Source organism: Convolutriloba macropyga, chromosome 15, assembly GCF_964194025.1.
Source record: "Convolutriloba macropyga chromosome 15, txConMacr16.3, whole genome shotgun sequence".
Classification (NCBI taxonomy): Eukaryota; Metazoa; Xenacoelomorpha; order Acoela; family Convolutidae; genus Convolutriloba; species Convolutriloba macropyga.
Genome location: NC_134482.1, coordinates 28084932 through 28107000, shown reverse-complemented (window position 1 = coordinate 28107000; position 22069 = coordinate 28084932). Strand labels below are relative to the sequence as shown.

The window sequence follows — 22069 nt, the reverse complement described above, 5'->3', positions numbered from 1 at the left end:
TTGGTAAGAGAAATCTCCGACATTAATGCTGTTGTTCAGCTAAACTATTGGTTTTTATAAGCAGCAAAATTCGTCTAATTTTAGCAAAATTGCTGTGTGGCTAAAATTCCCCATCGCACATTTGGAGAATTTCTTTGGTCAGTGGTTTGCACCAATTAGTGGCCGCTAGTGACTTCATCAGCTCAAATTCGGTACGATTAAATCTATTTTAAGTACCTATCACGCTTCAGCTTTTAATTGGTTGATAAAAATAAAACATAGCTGGCAGATTGCCTGAAAATTGCTGCAAAGGCTTTTTAGATCTACAGTCTGATAAAAAACAGTAAAAAAGACAGACCAAAAATTTCGTCTTTTCATTGAAGGCTGTTATGTTATATTTCCATTAAAAATCTGTATAAGTTTTTGCTGCCTCTTTTAGCTGCTCTCAAATAACCTTCATTTAGAGTGACACACGCCCATTTGACCTTATCTTTTTGAATTAAAGTAAATGAAATTCAATTTCAAAGTAAGAAAGTCATTTTTGAGAGTGAGGTAAGTCAAGTGTGACCAAAAATTGAATCACGCGAATGAACAAAACATAACAGGACAAGTCCTGACGTACAATTCACAGAATTTTTTTGACGAAGCAAAAAACTAGACATAGAAAGGACTATTTGTGAATTGGGAATACCATTTATTTAAAAAAATCAGATAAAAAACCCAGAAAATCAATGTCAAAATGCCGCATGTGCACAAAAAAACCAGTATTTGTTCAAACACCCCGTTTTCTCACTGTACTTTGAAATTAAAGCGAAAAAATTTCACGCCGCAAAACCACTAGCGTTTTCGCTCCACTTCCTGTTCGGCGTGAAGAAAACAACTACTCCATTTTGACTTCAGCAATCTTGAAAAAGTGTGAACAGATCTTAAACAAAAAAAAGACAGCGTCCCAATACAATTCAAAATCTTTGAATTGTTAAAAACTCGCTCCACTAAGAGCGAAAACTGAATTTTTATGTACTAAAAATGAAGTTGAAATTGCATGAACGAATGAACAAAAAGCAGAATTGAAGTGGTTGTGACGTCATATGGTCCTAACAAGAATCTTGACGACGAAATAAAAAACATAGCAGGACAAGTCCTGACGTACAATTCGAAATATTTTCATTGACTAAACACAAAATAGACCTAGAATGGCCTATGAGTGGACTGGGAAAACCATTTCTAAAAAAAATCAGCTCAAAAAATTTAAAAAATGAAATCAATGTCAAAATGCCGTCTGTGAACAAAAAACCACTACCGAGAAATGGAAATTTGGTTAAAACAAAAAATAAACTAGGCCTAGAATGAACTATGAATGGATTGGGAAAACTAATTAGAAAAAAATCCGATCCAAAAAATTGAAAAACCGAAAATCAGAATGAAATTGCCGCATGTGAACAAAAAGCAACTAGCGATAAAGCGAATTTTTGTTCAAACACCGTTTTCTCACTCTACTTTAAAATTAGAGCAAAAGCAATTCACGCCGCAAAACCACTCGGTTTTTAACTCCACTTCCTATTTCGGTGTGCCAAAATCACCACTCCAATTTGACTTCAAAAATCATGAAAATGTGTGAACAGATCTTAAAAAAAAGACAGCGCCCAAATACAATTCAAATTCTTTGAATTGTAAAAACCCCGCACTTGGAAAACTTAGCAAACACCGAATAAAAACCGTACTAAACAGGATAGCAACACCACTAGCAACAGCTCCTTCATACGGGAGATGCCACAGCACCATTGTTAAACAGATATGAAAAATGTTTTTAAATCCAGTTAAATCCAAACAAGCGAAAACACCAAAGATACCCAATTAATTATAACTCGTTTGCGAGCAATTTATTTTATACTGAGAATACATCCCATTTCATTTAAGAATCGCAATTGCTTTCTCAATTAAAACCGTTTAAGTGTGCAATAATGTGTGGACCCTTCTTGATTAGATGACTAAGCTCTGAGGATTTGGCGTAGATTCGTTCACCAAATGCTAATTAAATGGTTCTGTTTGACCAGGCGGTAGTTCCCTTATTTCAAAAGAATTGCATAAAAGTTTACCAAAGTTCCCTGACTATTAACCACTATGAATGTCTCTCCATCGCGAAAACATAATGGGAAAAATACTGAAAATATTACTGATATAGTCCGAAAATATTGAAAGCGGCTATTTGCCAAGTACTGCTCTAGGTGCACGTTGAACATGTGATGTTTTTGGAGGTTGGCAACATATGGAACATATCCCCGGAATTTTATTGCGGTTCTGGTCAAGAGAAAACGTGTTTGTCCAATTAACAATTCTTTATTTTTGAACAATGATAGTTTCATCGTATATATTTATGATACACTACTAACAGTAATCATGGATAACTGCAGTGACTAAAAGCAGTAGTGCACTTGAAGCTGATATAATATAGTATAATGAATAACAAACAGAAACAAAGCACTAGTAGTAGCATCGTTAGCATCCAGGGATGATGATAGAGAACAATAATGAATGAAACAAATCATCAGATATCACATCATAACTACTAATCGCATAATATATAAATCAACAACAATAACAACAGCCAGCCAGTCGTTATTCTTGTTCAAAACAGGCGCAATAACACCAATAAGTTGCAGAAGCATCAAAACACGACACCACTACACAATATCATAGCAGCAGTAAAAATTGCACTATCATATGTACGCAAACAGAGCACATTTCAGCCAGTTCAGTCAACTATGAGCACAGTTTAAAGCTGTTCATCTTTTCTAAAGATAGATCGATATTTGTCCAAATAGCAACTGGTACGTGGGTTGATTGAAGAACAAAGCTGGCAGTCTGTTCATGTGTGAGTGGATAACGTTGCATTTGTGCTTTGCTCGCTACTGCTCTTCTCAGCATTTGGTTGACATTTCAATGTGCCACTTTTTCTGCAGCGGGTCTTCGGCAGTGAAGTCAATGGGACCCAGGCTGTTCTGCTCACCGTGTAGGGGTCCACAGCCGTTACAACTTGCCCCTCCCCCTCCTGGAGCCAGCCGGTAGGGCATTCGTGTCTTGGGGTGAATCTGGTGATCGCGTAGCACTGCTGTGGATACTAGAGAGGTGTTGTGACGGAATTTGTACAGCTGGTAAAGCGCTGTGACCGGCACAGCCAGACAGCTGGAAAGGGCTATAGTCCAACCCATAAGAGAGCTCCATGTAGGGTAGGTGTAGTCCTCATATTTGAGAGGTGCGAATTTGAACCAGTAGATGACAAAGATGAATACGCAGATGAAAGGTGTGGCAAAATACCAACAGAACAGGAGGTAGAACTTGAGACCACGTCTGATTGACATCATGGCTTCAATGTCATCCATGAATCTTCGTCCTCCGTACAGGTAGGCGATTGTGATTGCTTGGTAGAAGCAGAGGAACAGCACGACAAACCCACTGGCCGAGTAAAAATCCAGAATTTGGAAGAAGTACATTCCGGCGTTGGTGGTGAAAATGAGTCCGACGCTATAACAGAGAATGCTCAAAAAGGTTAGGAGAAATTGGCGTGCAAAGCGGAATCGAAACAAGTTGGGAACCGTGTCCATGATTTGACACGTCAGACCTTCGACTGCGACGAATTCGCTGTCCAGTCCCAGGAACAGCATCATGAGGAAAAAGAGTGCCGACAACACCTTGGCACCAAAGGGCAGCAGTGACAGGGCCTTCGGGTATGCTATGAAGGTGAGGCCGGGACCCTTGGCCGTCACAGAGGCTATATCAACATTTCTCTCGTGGGCCATGTAACCTAAAGTGGCAAAAATACAGAATCCCCCGATGAAGCTGGTTAGGCAATTTACAATAGAATATACGAAGGAATCACGGAGACTGTTGTGGTGGAACTTGTTGTAACTGCCCAGGGTAGGCAGCGTGCCTTCCCCCAGTGCCATTGAGAACAGGATCTGAGTACCAGCGTCGAGCCAGACTGAGCCCTCGCTGAGCTTGGAAAAGTCGGGATTGAGGTAAAACTTGACGCCATTCCAAGCGCCCTCTAAAGTCAACGCCCTAATGAGAAGGATTAGCAACATTGCGTAAGGTATTAGACCGGTGAACCATACAATCTTGCCAGTCCATTTGATGCCGCGGATGATGCAGACGTACACTATGATCCAGGCCACCAGCAGACTCAAAGCCATGTGCCCCTGGACAGAACCAACTTCCTCCATGCTGTCCGACAACCCCAGCACCCCCTTTGTCCAAAACAGCTCAGCTGGCTCTTTGTAGTCACCAGCACTCACCTCAGGCACCACAGCAGCAGAGCTGCTGCCATTTGAAATAGCGGAGGGCGATAGGGTATTGTCAAGACAGAGGGGTCCGTAACTGTCCAAACACGTGGTCCACGGTAAGTCGTCAAAAGTCAATGTCGAATAAAAGTAAAAAATAATCCAAGCAATGATAACAATGTAATACAAGGAAACATAGAACTGGATAAAAATAGAGGCCACTCCTAGGCCTTTTGAAAGAGGATAAAGGTTCCAGGCATCCGGTCCGCTCCTGGACATAAACTGACCGAGGGCGATTTGCAGGAACAGCAGGGGTACACCAACACCAAATAGTGCAATGCAATAGGGTATAAGAAAAACTCCTCCTCCGTTTTTGAAGCAAAGGTAAGGGAACCGCCAGATATTTCCGAGTCCGACACTGAACCCGATCAGGGTCATAAGACAGTCGAAGCGACCCGACCAGGTCTCTCGACCCTCTCTATCAACTTTCGTGGGCGCTACATTGTCCAGTGACTTCTCATTGTTCTTCATGGCTCGCACTGAAGCAAGTCGAACAAAAGGGTTACAATTAAACCACAGTAGTTGTTTTATGAAACAGCCTTCTAAGTGTTTTAAATTTTTAAATATTTTCGGCACGATTAAGATAAGTATGCAACGTCTTACGAAACGACAATGTACTTATGATTTTACACCTTCTAAGTGATAGCAATATATATCACAAAGCTGGTAGTGTTTTTTGAACTGAGAACAACAGAAACAAGCACCTTTCGGTGAGCAGATTTCGTTTACCAATTAGAACAATTTTCAAATTGATTGTCGAAATTGAAAAACGGTCAAGATATAAGGTGAACAGCACGCTGAAACGAAACTTTCAAAAGCTTACAACTATACTTTTAATTTTAAGAAATAAATCTGCCCAGTTTGCATACACGTTATGGTAACAATTATAAGTTATTTAAATTTCGTGCTGTAAATTATATATCCCGTCAGTTTACAGATAGAACAATACAAATGCGACAGCCACAGCACGTGTTAGCATATATTATGTAATAGTTATGTAAAGCGTTGAATAATAGCTATAGCAATATTAACGAGTGAAAAAACAAGTAGTTTTTACTTTGTAATTATTATTCAATCTTTTCAAAAACCAATCGTATCACATTTTGGTGGAACACGAAGCCTTTTATTCGCCATGTTCAACAACTCAGGTCCTAAAGTCAGTATGTTCAGCACACGCATATGCACGCCACCGTCTTTTGTTCAGTTAAAAGCCACTCCGCTCTTTTGTGTTAACAATAGATCCCCCCATATAAAGTCAAAACAGTCAACAAAATATTGAAGTTTAAAAGAATCTTGCCAAATCACGAGAAAGTACTTAAGCACTATCAAAAGCGTTGAAGATTGAACTCACTGTGCCTCAATAGTACACAATTTTAACTTTTCGGTACTCTTTTTTAAACAATTTCAGTTAATATTGAGATAAATTTTGCGATTGGAACTATCTAATTGCCGCTTGCCCCCAAATAGTCTCCAAGTTCAACGGAGTTTTAAAACGCTTTTTGTTAAAAATTTTTTAAATTTTAATGATGTTTTAAATGGAAATAAAGATAAAACACTTACAATAGAAAATTACAATACAGGCGAGATATAGACCTCAAATAGACGTGATTGACTTTGCCTTTCATGGCCTTCATTGTAACGGAATCAGGCAAAGAAAAGTTTTCGAATGAGCCAAGTTACCCATGATAAAATTCTCGTGTTATTACTTACGTCTTCAAAATATGAGCTTGTTACTGCAAATTTTAGTAAAGAGATGGTTACAAAAAGTTAAATGATTAGTATTGATTGTCATATGTGCGTAGCACAGAATGCTCCAACATTCGTCAGAAGTGTGTCAAAAATTCTCCTTGTTTTGCGAGCTCTTTTGATTATCAGTTTCGCACAAATCTAATCGAAACAAATTTTCTGGAGCAACTTCGATTACAACTTTCTTAAATAAGAAAACTGACAATATTAAAAACCATCATTATAAATTATTAAAAAAGATACTAAACAACATTAATTATCAATTATTTTGCAATATAAACAAAAATTAAACAAAAAAAGAAAATTAAACAAAAAGTGAGAATTTGACAGAAAAAAAAAACACCCTAACATATATATATATATATATATATATATATATATATATATATATATATATATATATACATATATATATATATATATATATATATTCCCCATTTTCATAAAATGTTGGATCAATTAAACAGTTGCAGTGGCTGGTTATTTTTCATCAATTCTGGTCAAAAATGAAAATACATCTTCAAAATGTAGATGGCAGATTGTGCAGAAAACATGAATTTCTTCTTTGCCATTCGGTCTAAATATACTTAATAAAACGTAAATCGGTGAACGTCATTGGACAAATTGCTCTCGACAGGCGGAGCAATTTTATTGAGAGGGCCAGTACCCTAAACAATTTGTTTTGGCGCAGAAAATTCCGACCAAGAGAACACTGACCTCCAGCGTAATACACTGACGCACAGTGATGGTGTATCTTCCGATCATTCTTGTTTAAGCAACAGACTTTTATGAATGAGAGCAATTGAAGCCACGCAAATATCAAGTCAGCCGTGAAAAAGTCACTCGAGAATTTAAATAGAAAGCATGCTCTAGAATAAAACAGCCAAGCAAAAATATTGCATAAAAAGACACACAAGTTTACAGTAAATGCATCAAACTTTGTTTAGTATCTGACTTTCACTCGCTGTATCTGATTTTTTATTGCAGCTCCTGCTTCGGCGAGATTAAATTTATAACTGAAATTTGACTGTGAAAATCATTAAAATGTATGAACAGATCGAAAAGAAGTCAGAACCCTGATACAATTCAGTTTGTTTTAATAGTAAAACCAAGATAAGACCAATGATAGATCAATTCAGCTATCGGTATTTATTTATACTCAGCTACATACTTTCAATGCATTTGTTTTTTCTTATTTGGTGCAACAACTGCAACAGAGGCAAACTAAGATACTACAGAACATAATCCACTTTACAAAAGAAAAACCAAGCCCCCACGGAACCTTTAAAAAGAAACATAGGTGGCAGGTTGCCAGAAAATAGCCTTAATAGCTTCGTAGATCTGTATTCTCAAAAGATAATATTAGAAACGGATCAAAATGAAACTTTTCATTAAAAGCTGAGAGGTTATATAGTGAGTAAGAACCTATTTAACTGACTGCTGCTTGTATTAGCTGCCCTTAAATACCCTTCAATTACAATGACACGCACTCAATTGAGCTCATCTCTTTGCAGTAAAGAAAAGTCAATTTCAGAATGAGGAAGTCATTTCTGAGAGTCCGGTAAGTTACGTGTCACTAAAAACGTAATCAAGCAAATGAACAAAAATTATATCCATAAAGGGTGAAAAATGACGTCACAAACGCAAATCAGTTGAAACTATGAACGAATAGACAAAAAGCAGATTTGAAGTGATTGTGACATCATAATATCGCTGTAACAACAATCTTGACGAAATAAAAAAACAACAAGCGAAGGCAAAAAATAGCCTCAGCTATCACTTTGGAGCTATTAAAAACCCAATTGTTGAATGCTTTAATTTTTAAAGGAAAGTTATATTGTCAAATATGACAATATTAGTTTGAATAAAATTTCAAAAAAAAACAACGCTGACCCTATGTGACCTTAGACCGCATACACCGTATACCTTTGCGAAATGAAATACATTGATAGATGTAGAAGAATGACAACAAAATTATATTTGACGTTCTTAAAAAGTAAGGGGCGTCACTGTCATTGAAAAACGTAGCTTAAACCACGAATCTTAAAAAGCAAGAAACTTTGCATCAATTGAAAGCATGTACCATTTTTTATAGACACAGCTAAGTGATTCGTAGCAAAAAGTGACAGCAAATGTAGGCAGAATTGAAAAAAGCATTACTGCCGGAAGAACTGCTCTCCAACGACTAGTTGGAGCTCCAATCTGTTACACGTTACTTTAGACCGTGCGGGAGTATCTAAATTCACTAAGGGCTTCAAAAAACGCCATTAGAGGTTATTATTTACCACTATAACCATTAATAAAACAAAGTGAGAAAATTTTACATTTCCTCGAACTATTTAATTTGACTTTTAGTAGTCAACTACCACCCCTTGAGTTCAGTTGCAGACACTTGTGAATGAGAAATTTGTCACGCAAAACAAAAAAGTCAGGGATGTAAAATTTTGCACAAAAAAAGACCAAAACGTTTAAAATAATTCTTCAAACTTCGTTCGGTAGCAATTAAAAATCACAGCAACGTTCATAAAACAGACTAACTACGGCGAAGTAATTAAAATCATTTGCTACAAACAATCCATAATTTTTAAAATTAATTCCCATAAGAAATGTCTTTATATTCTTTCCGTCTTTTCTGTTTAGTTAGCAGTGTCCTGATAACTGCCGCTCCTTAATTGGGAGAGAGAGAGAGAGAGAGAGAGAGAGAGAGAGAGAGAGATAGTGAGCAGAGGTGGAGTTAGGACAAATAAGTACCAATAGAGAAAGGAGAAAAAACAGTGGAAGAAGAGAAGGGAGAGCTACTCTCAGTGCACTCCCTCCCTGAAACCAGTCCCCCTTTCAGGAGAGCAGCCACCGGTTAGTGCACTGAGAGTAATCATTGTTTTCGTTCAGGTGTGTTGGTTCCCAAGCGAGAATTGTGTGGTGTCTGTCACTGAGGAGTAGGGAGTAGAATCAGTATCAAGTCCTCAGTATGAGTCCCATGATCACACTGCCCACCCTTACTGATATTCTGAAGTCAGTTTCAAGACACATATCGATTCCCGTGACTCCCGCACCTCAAACTGTGTCTTTCCTCGTTTCCTTTCGTTGGCTACAAGTTTCCCAACTATTGTTTACTGGAGAAAGGATAGAAAAAAGTGGGGGGGGGGATGCTGAAGTGCGGCCAAAAAAATCACATACTATTTCAAATTTCAAAAAAATTTAAATGAGCAAAACTTTTATGTTTCCAATTCCATCAATCTGCTTCAAGTCCTACCTCGAAGCCCCTGATCAGAACTAGTCCCCACACTAAATGATTTGTTTCAGATATTTCTATACTAACAGTTTTACACAGTGTTGGTCAGAGGTGAAGAACGAGGGAGAAAAAACTTTTCAGGGGCACCAATGAAAAATTAACTTTCATTTGATTTCATCAGCTTTCAGTAGTTGCATGTCTTAGCAAAAAAGCAGCCTTGGGGTAACTTTTTTTCTTTTTTTCGATAAGAACTGTCTTTACTAGCCAAGACCATCTACGAATCGCTAAAAACCGAAATCATTAAATAGAACCAATTTTGATCAATTAGAAAGTCTAAGAACTGTCATTAGTGAAAACATTCATAAAGCAAATACGTGACAGGACATTCTAAGAATTTAAAACACAGAAAAATCAAAGATTTAACTATATTTCACGAGTACAAGTAGTGTCCAAGTCATATATAGTTTTACCGTTTGAGAAATTCAGTGCAACGTAAGAACATAAGCATTGAAAACAATATGTAAAAATATCGAGAAAAAGGTGGAAACAGAAGTGAAACTAACGCTTGCAAAAAAACGCATTGTAATATAAGTTGGATAAAAACAAAAACGTCTGCAAGATCATCATCTTGTCAGCTTTTCAATAAAGCAACAGAGCTTATGTAACAGAACGTACCTTTTTCAGCTGATGTAGCACTACAGTGTCTTCGAAAGTTGTCGTAAAAAGATGTGCAAAAATATTTTCCTAATCCTTAGCATTTCTCGAATTTCCGTTGTATGTGAAGTTCCAGCACAAACAATTTTTGCAAAACGTAGATTGACAACACTTTGATTAAAAAATTATTCTAACAAGTCTACTTTCGAGACTTGAAGTGTTTCAGGATGCGCAGGCGAGTTTTCATCAACAACAACAACAACTCATCAATAGAAGTTACAATTCCCGAATGATACTTTCAAGCAGGTATTTTGACACAGAGCTTATAAATGTTACATAACTTTCTTTATTAAATAGCATTTCGGTTAAACTAGTTTGATAGATCATGACGTATGTGGTTGAAAAATTTTACTAAAACATATCACATAATTTAGACACGTATAACTAGTTTTGGATTAAAGAGTTTCGTTTTTCGGCATTTCGTTCCTGTTTACTTCAAATCTTTAATTTTCGTTTCAAAAGATCGAGCATTTTAGTTCATTCAAAAGTTCGACATAATTAATTTACTTTGGACGCGCAAGCCGTCTGACACAACTTCTCCATAACGTTTTAGTTCTCCATAACTTCTCCATATCTTAAAGTTTTCGTCTCCCTTATTTTGTTCTCGTTCCACTGTTCGAAGATGTGTAGATGTGTCGTTCTCAGGCATGATCGCAGGTGTCATTGTACATGAAACAAGATCTATCTCAACATTGGCTAATGGAACAATTTTTTGCCAAATGAGACCAGGCCAGGGTTCAAATATAATTGACCAATAATTTCCAATTATCCTGCACTGAGAAAAAATAATATGATGATTGATAGACATGATAGTCACAATTAAACGCTTTAACGGAAATTTCCGCTTCTCAACATTAGAGTGTTAGCTCCTTGTTCAGTTCAGCTTCTGCGTTATTTATGTCAGCTAATTTCAAAGTTTGGTCGATGCTGCTAATGACATTTCTGCTATGTCGAAGGCAGAGTTTGATCGACTCCGCATTATTAAGCTACTAGTTTGATTCCTCCTTTGATCATCAGTTTTCATTGCAGAGCCCATTATGTCTCTGAATGTGTTGATAGGAATTATGTATCGGTCATCATGATCATTGACACCAATGTTTCCATGCTTATCACTGTCATAGAACATGAATGGTTTCAAGGGTATTTTCTGATTTTGTCATTGTTTTTGATTTTCATGAAGTTAAGTAACCAGTTTCTGATTCCACTGTATCGACGAGACCATTTGAAACAATGAAAGAAATCACACTAAGAATTGATTGTTTTACGTGTGCATGGCTTTCGAAATGGCGAACTAGTGTTGATTTTAACTGCCTCATTTCTGAGCAATTTCTTCAACTTTCTTGGTCTCCAGATGATGGTAGTATCTTGAGTTTTTCGCGTACACTGCGTAACATGCCAAAGCTTGTGTCTATTTTTGTGTAGTATGTTGGTATTTCGTCAACTGTTTGCAACACTCCGACGAGTTGTCCCAACAGATCTGGTAATTTCCGTTCAGCTGATGTCCACATTGCAATGTCATAATAGATTCGACATTCTTTTTTTAGTTGTCTTACCACCAGATATTATCTCCCTAATCAATGTGTAAGCATCAGTAGCTGAAGTGATCAACCAAACTCCAAATCGTGGGTTCTCCGCTTGATAACGGGCTGGTAGATAGACTTTTTCCGTATGGCACACTCCCAATCCTTCGAATGTCCACTTTCGAAAAAGTGTTGCAAGACAAGAGGCATGGGTTGTTTCGGTGACAATGTTCTCATGGCATATCTGATATCTGGAAGAACCCATCCATTTTGAAAGTTGCTCCGTTGTAATTGGTGCTGTTTTAGTTCCGTCCTCAGATATCGCTAGGTAGTCAGCTTCAGTTTTCCATCTAAGTGCAACTATGTCTTCTGGCAGCGGCATAGGTATTCTGTGCACGAGGTATACTCAGAATGCTGTTTGCTTGCAAATGAGATCGCAAGCGTCATTAACACATCTTCGTCAATTGTTAAAGTGTCTGTCACAAGTTGGGCCGCGTAGTAAGATAAAATTTCATTCAGCGGTATGGCAAGCGATAGTTGATATCCTGCCATTGCTTGCTCCTTTGCCACTACTTCTAACACTCGGAACAATGAATCTTTTGGCGGTAGAGACATTGTCAATTGGTTCCTTAGAAGAGTTGGCATAGCAGTCATGAGTTTCTTTGAAAGCATACCGCGCTGATCTATATCTTAGGTTTGTGTATGCAAGGTACAGTAGTAACGCTATTAAGTCATACTTAAAATTTAACTGTTGTCTCGAAAAAAGTTTGGTGCAGTCTCGTAGCAAATGTATACTTCTAGAGAAACGTCGAACTGCTCCTCAACTATTTTCCAGTTTTCATTCTGCACTTTAACGAACTCATCATGAGCTTGAGGTGTTGCCGAAAGTTCTTTTGACATCAAGAAGAATTTTTCATTTGTTTATGCTCTCAGCCGGTGAACGTCTATTGTAACTTCGCCGATGAAGTCCGCCATTTTTCCTATGTTTTCGGCGTTTCTTTCGTCTTTTCTTTACAAGATCCGAATATTCCTTTCAGTCTGTATCCTTGATTGGCAACTGAAATGCCTCCACAGAGCAGTCCGATTGATGCAACAGCTAAAGCTGCAAGTGTTAAGTGGTGCCGCTCGTTTTGTTCGTCGTGGTGCATTGCTGAATGTTATCGGATTTAAGAACTCCTTTGTCTCCTCTCGCAGTTTGTCTTCATCGTGGTGCGCAAGATCAATTTCGTTGTGTAGTTCAGTCATCAGCCACAAAGTAGAATCATTTGAGTTGAAAGTCGCTGGGAAGTTCAAGTTGCAGAAAACACTTGGACGCATCCATAGATCGTCCAGTTTTTTCAAGTAATTGTCAATTTCTTTTGTCATGTTCAAATCAAAACTTGGAAACGGACCAAAAATTCCATGTTAACGAATTTTTCCCGTGAGAAGGAGTTTTGATTCTTTATTGAACAAGACACCGCTTGTCATTATTTCATCGTCATTGTTTATTGTGTTCAAATCCGAAATCAATTGACTTGATGCAACACTGATGAGCACTATCAGCGTTGTCAACTTCAATTGTGTAGACTGAAAGTTTGTTTTACGTCAGCATTTGCGAATAGGTTAAGAATTTAAGTTTTGGGCCAAGATTTAGGAATAGGCTATGTTAGGACTAAGACAAGGACATTAATGCAGGAACTTTATGCCAGTTTTTCCTATTTTGTTGTTTTATCTTTTTTTCAGTGTCTGTCTGTGTGTGTTTTTCTGTTTGCGTGTGTGTGTATGCTCTAAAAATCAAACTATGCATTTGTGTTTCAGACTTTCAGAGTTTCAAAACTTCCCATTTTGAATCTCATGTTTCGCTGCGTTCTTTGCTGTGTCGCCTGTTCTATGTTTAGTTTTAGGTAATAAGGTTTGAACGAGTTTTTTGGTTTTGAACTGTTGAAATTTGTTTCAACGTGTCTCTTGGAGACTTTCGTCTTCTGTGTTGTGCCAATGACACTTTCTTTTGCACGCTGAGTTGAGTCCACTTGTGGTCTCTTATCCTGTAGGCGAGCAGAGGGACCACTCGTGGTTAGCACCACTTGTGGTACTGCCACTTTTTGTGGTCTTAGTGTTTCTTCTTAGAAGAGGAATGTAGTAAGATTTGAAGCTCGACTTTAAACTAAAAAAATTTTTGGTTTCTTGACATATTTGTTCTCCTTTTACTGTAAACTACAGGTAAATTAACATAAGGTTAGAAAGCTTCTAAAACTCTTTTTCAGTGCGCAGCTTTTAAGTGTAAGTTTTATCATTTTAGGAGTTAAATCATGAATCAAGTAAACGCATTCAATTGCATCAATGATTTGAACCTTCTACGTGTTGGAAAAGTTGGAGTCAGTGGGTTGTGCGCTTTTAGATCGGTACAGTCATATTTATGAAACTCTCTGTGGAGGCTAAACTTTACAATGTCGGTAACAAAATTCCCGAGGAAACACTTGCGCTTAATTCTCGGACTACAAATGTTCCGACACGTGAGCCCATAGCAATAGATTATTAGATTATTGTGGTGATTATGTAAACACTATACCCAATCTTGTCTTTTAAAAGGCAAACTTTCGAACTTGTTGGGGAAATCGAAAATGTACAGCAATCAACTATATGGATTTGCATCTCATGGTGTTGCTTTGTTTGCTCTCGAGAAAAACAGTGAAAGGAAGCGCCTTAAGTCCTTCAAATGGGTATCGGCATCGGCGGCCTAAAGCTCTGTACATAATGTTTCCTCATGACCTATCTTAAGATGAACATGTTTTAGGCGTGGCGACTCACTTTTTTTATTAAACGACCTTGATTCCCTCTGTTGATGGCCCTTGCTTCGGCGAAGTTGAGGGATTCTGTGGGTCTCTGTCTGCCTCTATATGTGCCTGTATTTCAGCGAGCACTTCAATTACATAGGGAGTTTTTTTGAGGCTCCGGGGCAACATATCCGTGATTCTCATTTTCAAACATATCTCATCTACTAAGTCGGGTCAAGTCCACTCTGGAGCTTCAATCTGTTCGTCTAGAAGCATCATCTGTATTGGTTGGGGTTCCGGAAAGTGTAATGGTCCTGGGTCGTCATTCTCTTCGTCAAGAGACTCTACAGTTAGTTCTGGTACCGCAGCTTCTACTGCTGGAAGCGCGGGAGCACCATGCACATAATGGGCAGGCGCAGCCGGGTTGCCCGGAAACATCCACGTTACCTCTATATCCGGTGCTGTCGTTTCTTCATTGGTATTTGCGTTTGGTACCAGTGTTACTTGTAAGTCGTCTACATATTGCAGCTGAATCGAAAAATTCTCGCTCACCTGTGTTTTCTTAACAACGGGTCAGTAATGAATTGCCTTTCGTCTATTGGCGAGATATCTCAAACGATTTCTTGTGGTTTGTAAGGTCTTAATCTCATTCCATTAACTACTTCTGTATAATGGGTACCTGCTTTACAAATCAAATAGTTTGACGTTGTGTAGACTTTCTCTACTCTAAACCTCATTCTATGAACTACTTGCGTACAATTGGAACCTGTTTTGCAAATCAAATAGTTTGACTTCATCTACTCTATACAACGCTAAGTTCGCAAAAAATTGCTGCAAAAGTGTTTTTAAACGTCACTTTTGGATTACGCAAGAGACAATGGGAAAGTCTTGTCAGTGGTGAAACTTTTGCTTTTGGTTCAAAGTAATTTCTGTACTCGTGATATTTGCTAAACAAGTTTTCTTTGTTCAACATATTTTTCAGTTAAAGCGTCTTCTTGGTTTTTAACACAGTCAAAGTTGGGTTCAATTCTGCTTAATTGCTTATTTTTGAATCTCAAATCTAGAGATTTAACTGGCTCTTTGCCGTGAAATAAACAAGACGGTGTGCAATCTATAGTGGAATAGTATGAAGTACTGTGTACGAAACACGCGAGATCTACGTAACGATAGCAATCGCTCCATTGACCCGATGAGTTTAGCTTAAAGATACGCTTGAGGGCTCCGTGTAGTTGCTCTACTACTCCTAAAGACTGTGCAAGCTTTAGCATGTTGTGATTTAGTTTGACTTCTAATAACAAAGCTAGCTCATGTATCACTTCCTAGATCTGAAAAAATTGCCTCCGGATTGTAACTATGTTTGTAGAAAGATTTTGTTTGAGGCGGCGTTAATTTTGATTGTAAAACTCGTTTCGTGTGAATGCATGTACGACAATTTCTAATAGTTTGCAAAAGGATTTCGCTAAAACCGTGAAAACTTTGTCGAAATTCTGCAACTGTACGCGTTGCGCCAATATGACCAGCCGTAGTTGAGTTGTGAACTCGCGAAACTTTCTTTTTGCAAGTGTTTAGGGAAGCAAATTTGTTTGTATCGCACTTGCACTGTGTTTGAGTAAAACAGTCTTAACGAAATTTCAAGACTAAGTGTGGAAGGTTCTTCGCATATTTACGAAGCTCAAAACTGCTGTAACTCAAATTCCCTATTGGCCTACCTCTAACCCAATCAACTATTTTCTGAATTGTTGAATCTCTGTTTTGCTCATGTTTCAGCTCTAACTGCTCGTGCTCATTCTTGCTTAGAAAGTCATCAAAAGGACTACGCATTTATAAGGCATTCAGGGATTTGCCAATTTTAATTTTATATCGCACTACCTCCTGAATCACATGCGGTTTTTTGTGAAAATGTAGAAGTTACAAGACTAACTCTGCTCATTTACTGCCTGAAGAGTTTTTATAACGTTTTCAATAACATCTGACAGCTCAGTTGTTGGGCTATGTTCTAGCTTAGTAATAAAAAGATCAGGCGTTTTTCCTGTCATAGAAACCTCAACTTACTTAACTGGGATGCGATGTCATTTTAACGTAACAGTTTTATAAGGATTATTGTCCCGTGCCGTAATATTGTCCAAAATCGGCTGCCGCGTTAGCAGCTCCAGGGATATGTCTTACTAATATATTGAATGACAAAACACGCTCAATGAAATTCCAAAAAGCAGGTGGTACCCATTTTGATTGAAAAAATTTTTTTTGAAGCTTTTGTCGTCTGTCAATACTAAACCCAGTTTTCCAAACCCAAATATACTGTGCAAAGTATTTTGCTAGAAACTATTTACAAATTATAGAATCTTTCAATTGTGCAGCCTTGATTAGTTTAGATCCAAAGCTGACCAGTGCGTATATTTTAGTCTCTGTGCCTGTGTTTTCAATTTTTACGTAGTCTTCGATCATAAGAGCAAAACCAGCTTGATAGTAGCTTGCATCTGTCAAAACTACATATTGCTAGTTAGGTTTTGCTAACAGAAGCGTGATTTTTACAGCAGTAAGTAGCTTTTTTCGCAATTTTTCTAAACTTTTGACGTGTTCGTAATTTATGAACAAAAACTCCGATAAACTCCAAAAGTTTGTAAAATGGCAGTAACATTTCGTTAAGATCGGTCAAAAAGTTCCCAAAAAAATTGATAAAATCCAATCAAACGCTTATCTTGCTTTAAAGTTCTTGGCATTTTTATGGTTTTCAAAAACTTCCGAATTTTTGCAGACCTTGGGTGGATGCCTTCTGTAGTCATCACACTTCTCCAAAATTTTGATTTTTTTTTCAGTGCCTATATGACATTTTGAGGCCAAATTTGGAGGTGCAAATTTGAGGCCAGATTTTCTTATGCAATTAAAGATTTTTCTTAATTTAGATACTAGCTCCACAAATTTTTCAACACCTGTGTCATCCATAAACTGTGTACAAGTTCCTGCCGCTAAGCAAGGATAAAGATAGTTACGGACGAAGACACTAAAACCTGTAACGGATTTCGCAAGTCCTTGTGCTAAGCACTTAAAAGCGTGTGTTTGAGATAAATAGTTAAATAATAGAAATTGGATTGACTTATCGTCGGCCATTTGGACGAAAAGGTATGCTTGGGAGCAGTCGAATTTATTCAAGAATGATTTCCGGGCAAATTGATTTATAGTGTCCGACATATTAGAAAATCGAAAATTGAAATTACGGTAGTCATGTCGTAAAAGATTATTCACTCCAGGGAAGTCAATTAACAGACGGAGGCGACCGTTTGGTTTTCTCTGGGCAAAAATAGGGCTGCAATAATGTGAGTTACAAAGCGTTGTTATGACGTTATATTACTGCATTAATGCTAGTTCAGTTAGGAATTCGTCCCTTAGACGACTTGCGGTTGGGTGACTGAGTGTAAACTCGTCTATTTTTGTCTGGATTCAATTTAACTTTATATTCAGCGTTATAGATACGTCAAAACAATGTCGTGCAAAACTTTAATTGAACTCTGAGAGTAATTTTTAAGAGTGACTTCTAAGAGTAACTTCTTGGCGTTGCTCCTCGTTGAGTACTGAAACTTCCCATTAAAATTGCTTTAAAAGCCAGATTTTTTTCATTTCCATTTTCCAACGCCTCATGCTGCTCGGCTCCATGAAACTCTTGGAGCCGGTAATATTTTTCGCTCAACAGGTGTTAATTGTTCAGACGGATCGCAACTTTCCGGTGTTGGGAACCACAACTTGTTATACTCTGAAGGCGGTCTTCCTGGTTGCGATTCACTGTTAACCGTACTAACTTGCAGAAGTTGATTTAGCTCCTGTTCAAGTTTCACTGTTTCTTGTTAGGGGGTCTATTCAGGTGCAACTACTGAAAATGGACCAGTACTGGATTCGATCCAGCATCTCTTACTTGCAAGCCTAGTGTGCTACCCAATCACACCAACTGGTCTTAAGCTCTCCAACTTGGGCGTCTCTTATAACCCATTCTCACGTTCTTTCTTGTTCCTCAAGGCTTCATTTCTCTAGCCAAGTATACATTGAACAAGTAGAGCTTCTTGTCAAGCTTATCTTTTGCGCAATTTACATTAGGTTGCTCTCTCTCTCAACCTTCTAACATTTCTCGTTTTTGCTATCAAAATTAGTCTAAGATCATCGGTTGGAGAAACTGTGCTTGTGTGATAAGCTTGAATTTATCTATCTCAGTATCTTTACAAATCGTTACAATTCGATCGTTAGTTAAAAACGCTAGCCTTAACTATAAAGGTTTGGTCTAATGGATTCATGGACGACATCGCAAGGTGATCGTGTTGTCTTTTTGTAAAAAAAATTTTGTTAGGCGTGACAATACTGGTAACATCTGCTATTTCAGTGCTCTGATTTTGGACGAGACAGTCGATTATGTCCTGTTGAAACGGTTGAACAACTCTTTGAAGCCAACAAAGGATATTCTCTACTAGCATTTTCAGAAGGCAAGTTAGGATTTAACTCATTCAACTGAAAAATCAGGAAGATTTAACCATGCACATTCTGGAGATATGTCAATTTTGTAATGCTTGAAAAACGAATTTCCTTATAACGCATGGTTCATTTTTGGTAGGATAAAAAAATTCTCCTCTAATTCAGTGTTTCCAATAAAACACAACTTAAGCTTGATACTGAATATTAACGGGTTTGCCAGAAGCTGTTTTTACAGTTGTATACGGACTTTTCATTAATTGGATTATCAAGTTATTGTTTTTCAGTTCTTCATCAATCACTTGAGGCATTGCAACTGCGCAAGCACTTGTGTCAACTAAGGTTTTTTGTTTTACTGAATTTGAAAACTTAAGTGGCGCATAGTGGAGAACATCACCGTCCAATAAAATAGCTGCGTTAATTTCAGTTCAGTCGGCTCCTATTGTTCAGAGAGACTATTTTTTGAGGGTATATAGCGCTTTGGAAAGATTACATCAAAGGATGAGTCGTTATTTATGATAGAACCTGGCTGGTCTGAATTTCTGCTTTGCTGTGTTTGTTCGCTCAAACATTCGTGCAATTTCTCCCGGCATTTTGCTACGGTAGTAAATTCTGTTTCCGTAAGCATCAAATCCTCTGGAGAGATCTAAGCTTGCATTGTATGAAGCTCCTGCTTGTGGCTGAGGTAAGCCACCGATATTCGCGCAGTTGTTCCGGTTGGGACCATTGCTTCTATTTCTACAAATATTACTACAGGAACTGTTGTCTTGGTTCCAATTACCAGAAAAATTGCTATTTCGTTGATTCTGTTTCTGATTGTCAGGTGGACCCCGGTAGTAAGGATTCTGACCGTATTTAGCTTGGCATCCTAAGTTTTGGGCTTCACGTTGTGACTTTTGATCATTAAGCTCCCTTGTTATTGCAAAGTTGCGTTCTCAACTGCTCCTATGGCTCAGAGAGCTTACTCAGGGCGCTAACTATGTTATTGGTTATGTAGGGGCTAACTTTGTTCTCGCGTTTTGTCATCCGAGGGGCACATTGTGTTAAAAACCATTAATTGGCTTCCTATATCACAGATCACGAATCGGTGCGTCTGCTGGTTGTTCTTATAGTTTTATTCTAATCCAGTTGGGTATCGCACGCTTAAACAGTCTAAAGACTAGCCTATCTTGTTCCTGAAACGCAAACTGCTGCCTGATCTGATTTTTTCGATTTTCTCGATCAAATCGATCTTGGTCATTATCTTGATTAAGTGCCGGAACAGGCCGAAGAACGGGATCAGGTAAAGCTAGCGACTGTAGCTTTACCAGGAAATTATCAGACGTCATTGTCTTCTGATCGTATTTCATTGTATCTAACTTACTTAAACGTAATACTGTGATTTTTGGGTTGTTCAAGTGTGTCCATAATGAAGTTAAACTCTGTTCAAATTTATCTCTAACCACTTGCTCAAGTGTTAAAAAATACTTCAATGCTTCACCAGCTAGGTGTAACTGCATATAGCCGCTTCTCTCTGCATTCACTGTATTTGCTACATCTACAAGTGTCCTAAGCTGAGACTCAAATTCACTCAACACCATTAAGCTTAGTTAGACAGACGTTTGAATATGGATTTGCCGTTTTTAAGTGTTTTCTTAAATTGAAAATGAAGTGCTGGTACCAGCGCAGTTTCTAATGTGCTGATTTTATTTGACTCTGTGCATCTATGGATTCTAATGCAATAAAACTTAATTCTTTACTTAAGTATTCTAAATTGTCAGCAGACTAGACTCAATTGTATTTATGTGACAAAAAGAAACTTAATTGTTACAAGTTATTCTGGTCACTTCACTTATGCTGCTTTACTTAAATTTAATTTAGTTTTTACGCCGATTTTAAACTCGCCAGAGTTGCGTTTAGCTTCAATTTAATTTTACCTTTTCTGCATGGTATCAAATTGAAAGCATATAGAACTGATTGCACTTGAAATTGGTCACTTGAAACCACCAAGAGCACTATTGCCAAAACTCTTTGTCTGCCGCCCAAAATTTTTCAGTCAGACGTCTCACTGGTCCACTAGTGCAAATGGCTGCTCAGATGTCGATCCAATGTTGGCCGTTAAAATTTGATGAGGTCCGTTCAATATTTTGTTGGTATTCGGGAATTCATTCGAAAATTTGCAAATTTTTTAAAGATTATTCAAGATTATTCAAAGTTGTTTCAACGACTATTTCCTTCGCTGTCACCATCTAATAAGAGTACTTTCGATACTTGAGGTGTTTCAGGATGCGCAGGCGAGTTCTCAACAACAACTGATCAAAAGAAGTTACAAATCCCGAATGATACTTTCAAGAAGGTATTTTTAAAGAGCTTATAAGTGTTTCATAACTTTCATTATTAAATAGCATCTCGGTTAAACTAAGTTGATAGATCAAGCTTTATGTGGTTGAATAATGACAAAAAATATATCACGTATAACTCGTTTTGTGTTAGAGTTTTGTTTATCGGCATTTCGTTCTTGTTTACTTCAAAAGGTTAGACTATTTAAAAATCGTCTAAAAAGTTCGAATCATTTAAGTTCATTCAAAAGTTCTTCGAAGAAGTTTATTTACTTAGGACGCGCAAGTCTTTCGTCAATTATTTTTCACAATCTCAAATTATTTGCATGTAGCTTGGGAAACTAAAACCTAACTTGGGTCCAAACCTATTTACACTAAACTTATCACCTTTAGTTCAATTGCACCCGCACAATCAGGTATTCGAATTCTGGCATAAATTTGAAACCTGATCCGAATGAGATTCGCCCATTTTTAAAAGTGGAAAGTGGAAAAAACAATGACGTTCTTTAAATTGATCGGCGGTTATAAATTCGCAATTCCATTAATAAAAGCTAAAAATTTTTTTATTTTGTGGCCTAAAAATTTGGAGATTTAATTTGGCTGAGATGATCAATTCGACAGCAAAAATTCTGTCGCAGACTCAACAAAAAGCGATCAGCGCGGTTAGCTTTAACAATTGGACTGTCAGAGAACTCCTGCTTCGATAAAAAAAATGTTTGGGAAACACACCCACGGCTTTTTTCCGAGGTCAAAGATCTAGGAGATCAACTAAGATAAAAGAGCGGATAAAAAGCCCAAAAGCCCAGGAGTATGGGCGCAAAAAAAACTGACAGCTACTGAAACGTGCAGTTACTGGAACCTTACGTCTATGACTCATAGCAATACTTTTCATTTAAAAAAACTCTGCTATGCGCAATGTCGTAGGCCGGTCATTTTTGTTACAACGAAGCCAAGAAAGCTTTTGCATACGAAGCGTCTGAATCAACGAATAGAAAAAAGTTAAAGGTTTGGGAGGGAG

At 37.7% G+C, this 22069-nt stretch overlaps 1 protein-coding gene across 1 annotated transcript in view; it reads right to left on the bottom strand.

The window, feature by feature from the left end:
• Nucleotides 1-2296: 2296 nt before the first annotated feature.
• Nucleotides 2297-22069, bottom strand: part of LOC142354479 (creatine transporter-like) — a 30174-nt gene continuing 10401 nt past the window's right edge. Inside the window, exon 3 of the mRNA XM_075406787.1 lies at nucleotides 2297-4795. Within this exon, the coding sequence (XP_075262902.1) occupies nucleotides 2898-4787 (1890 nt within the window). The 5' untranslated portion in view covers nucleotides 4788-4795 and the 3' untranslated portion in view covers nucleotides 2297-2897. The remainder of the gene's footprint in view (nucleotides 4796-22069) is intronic.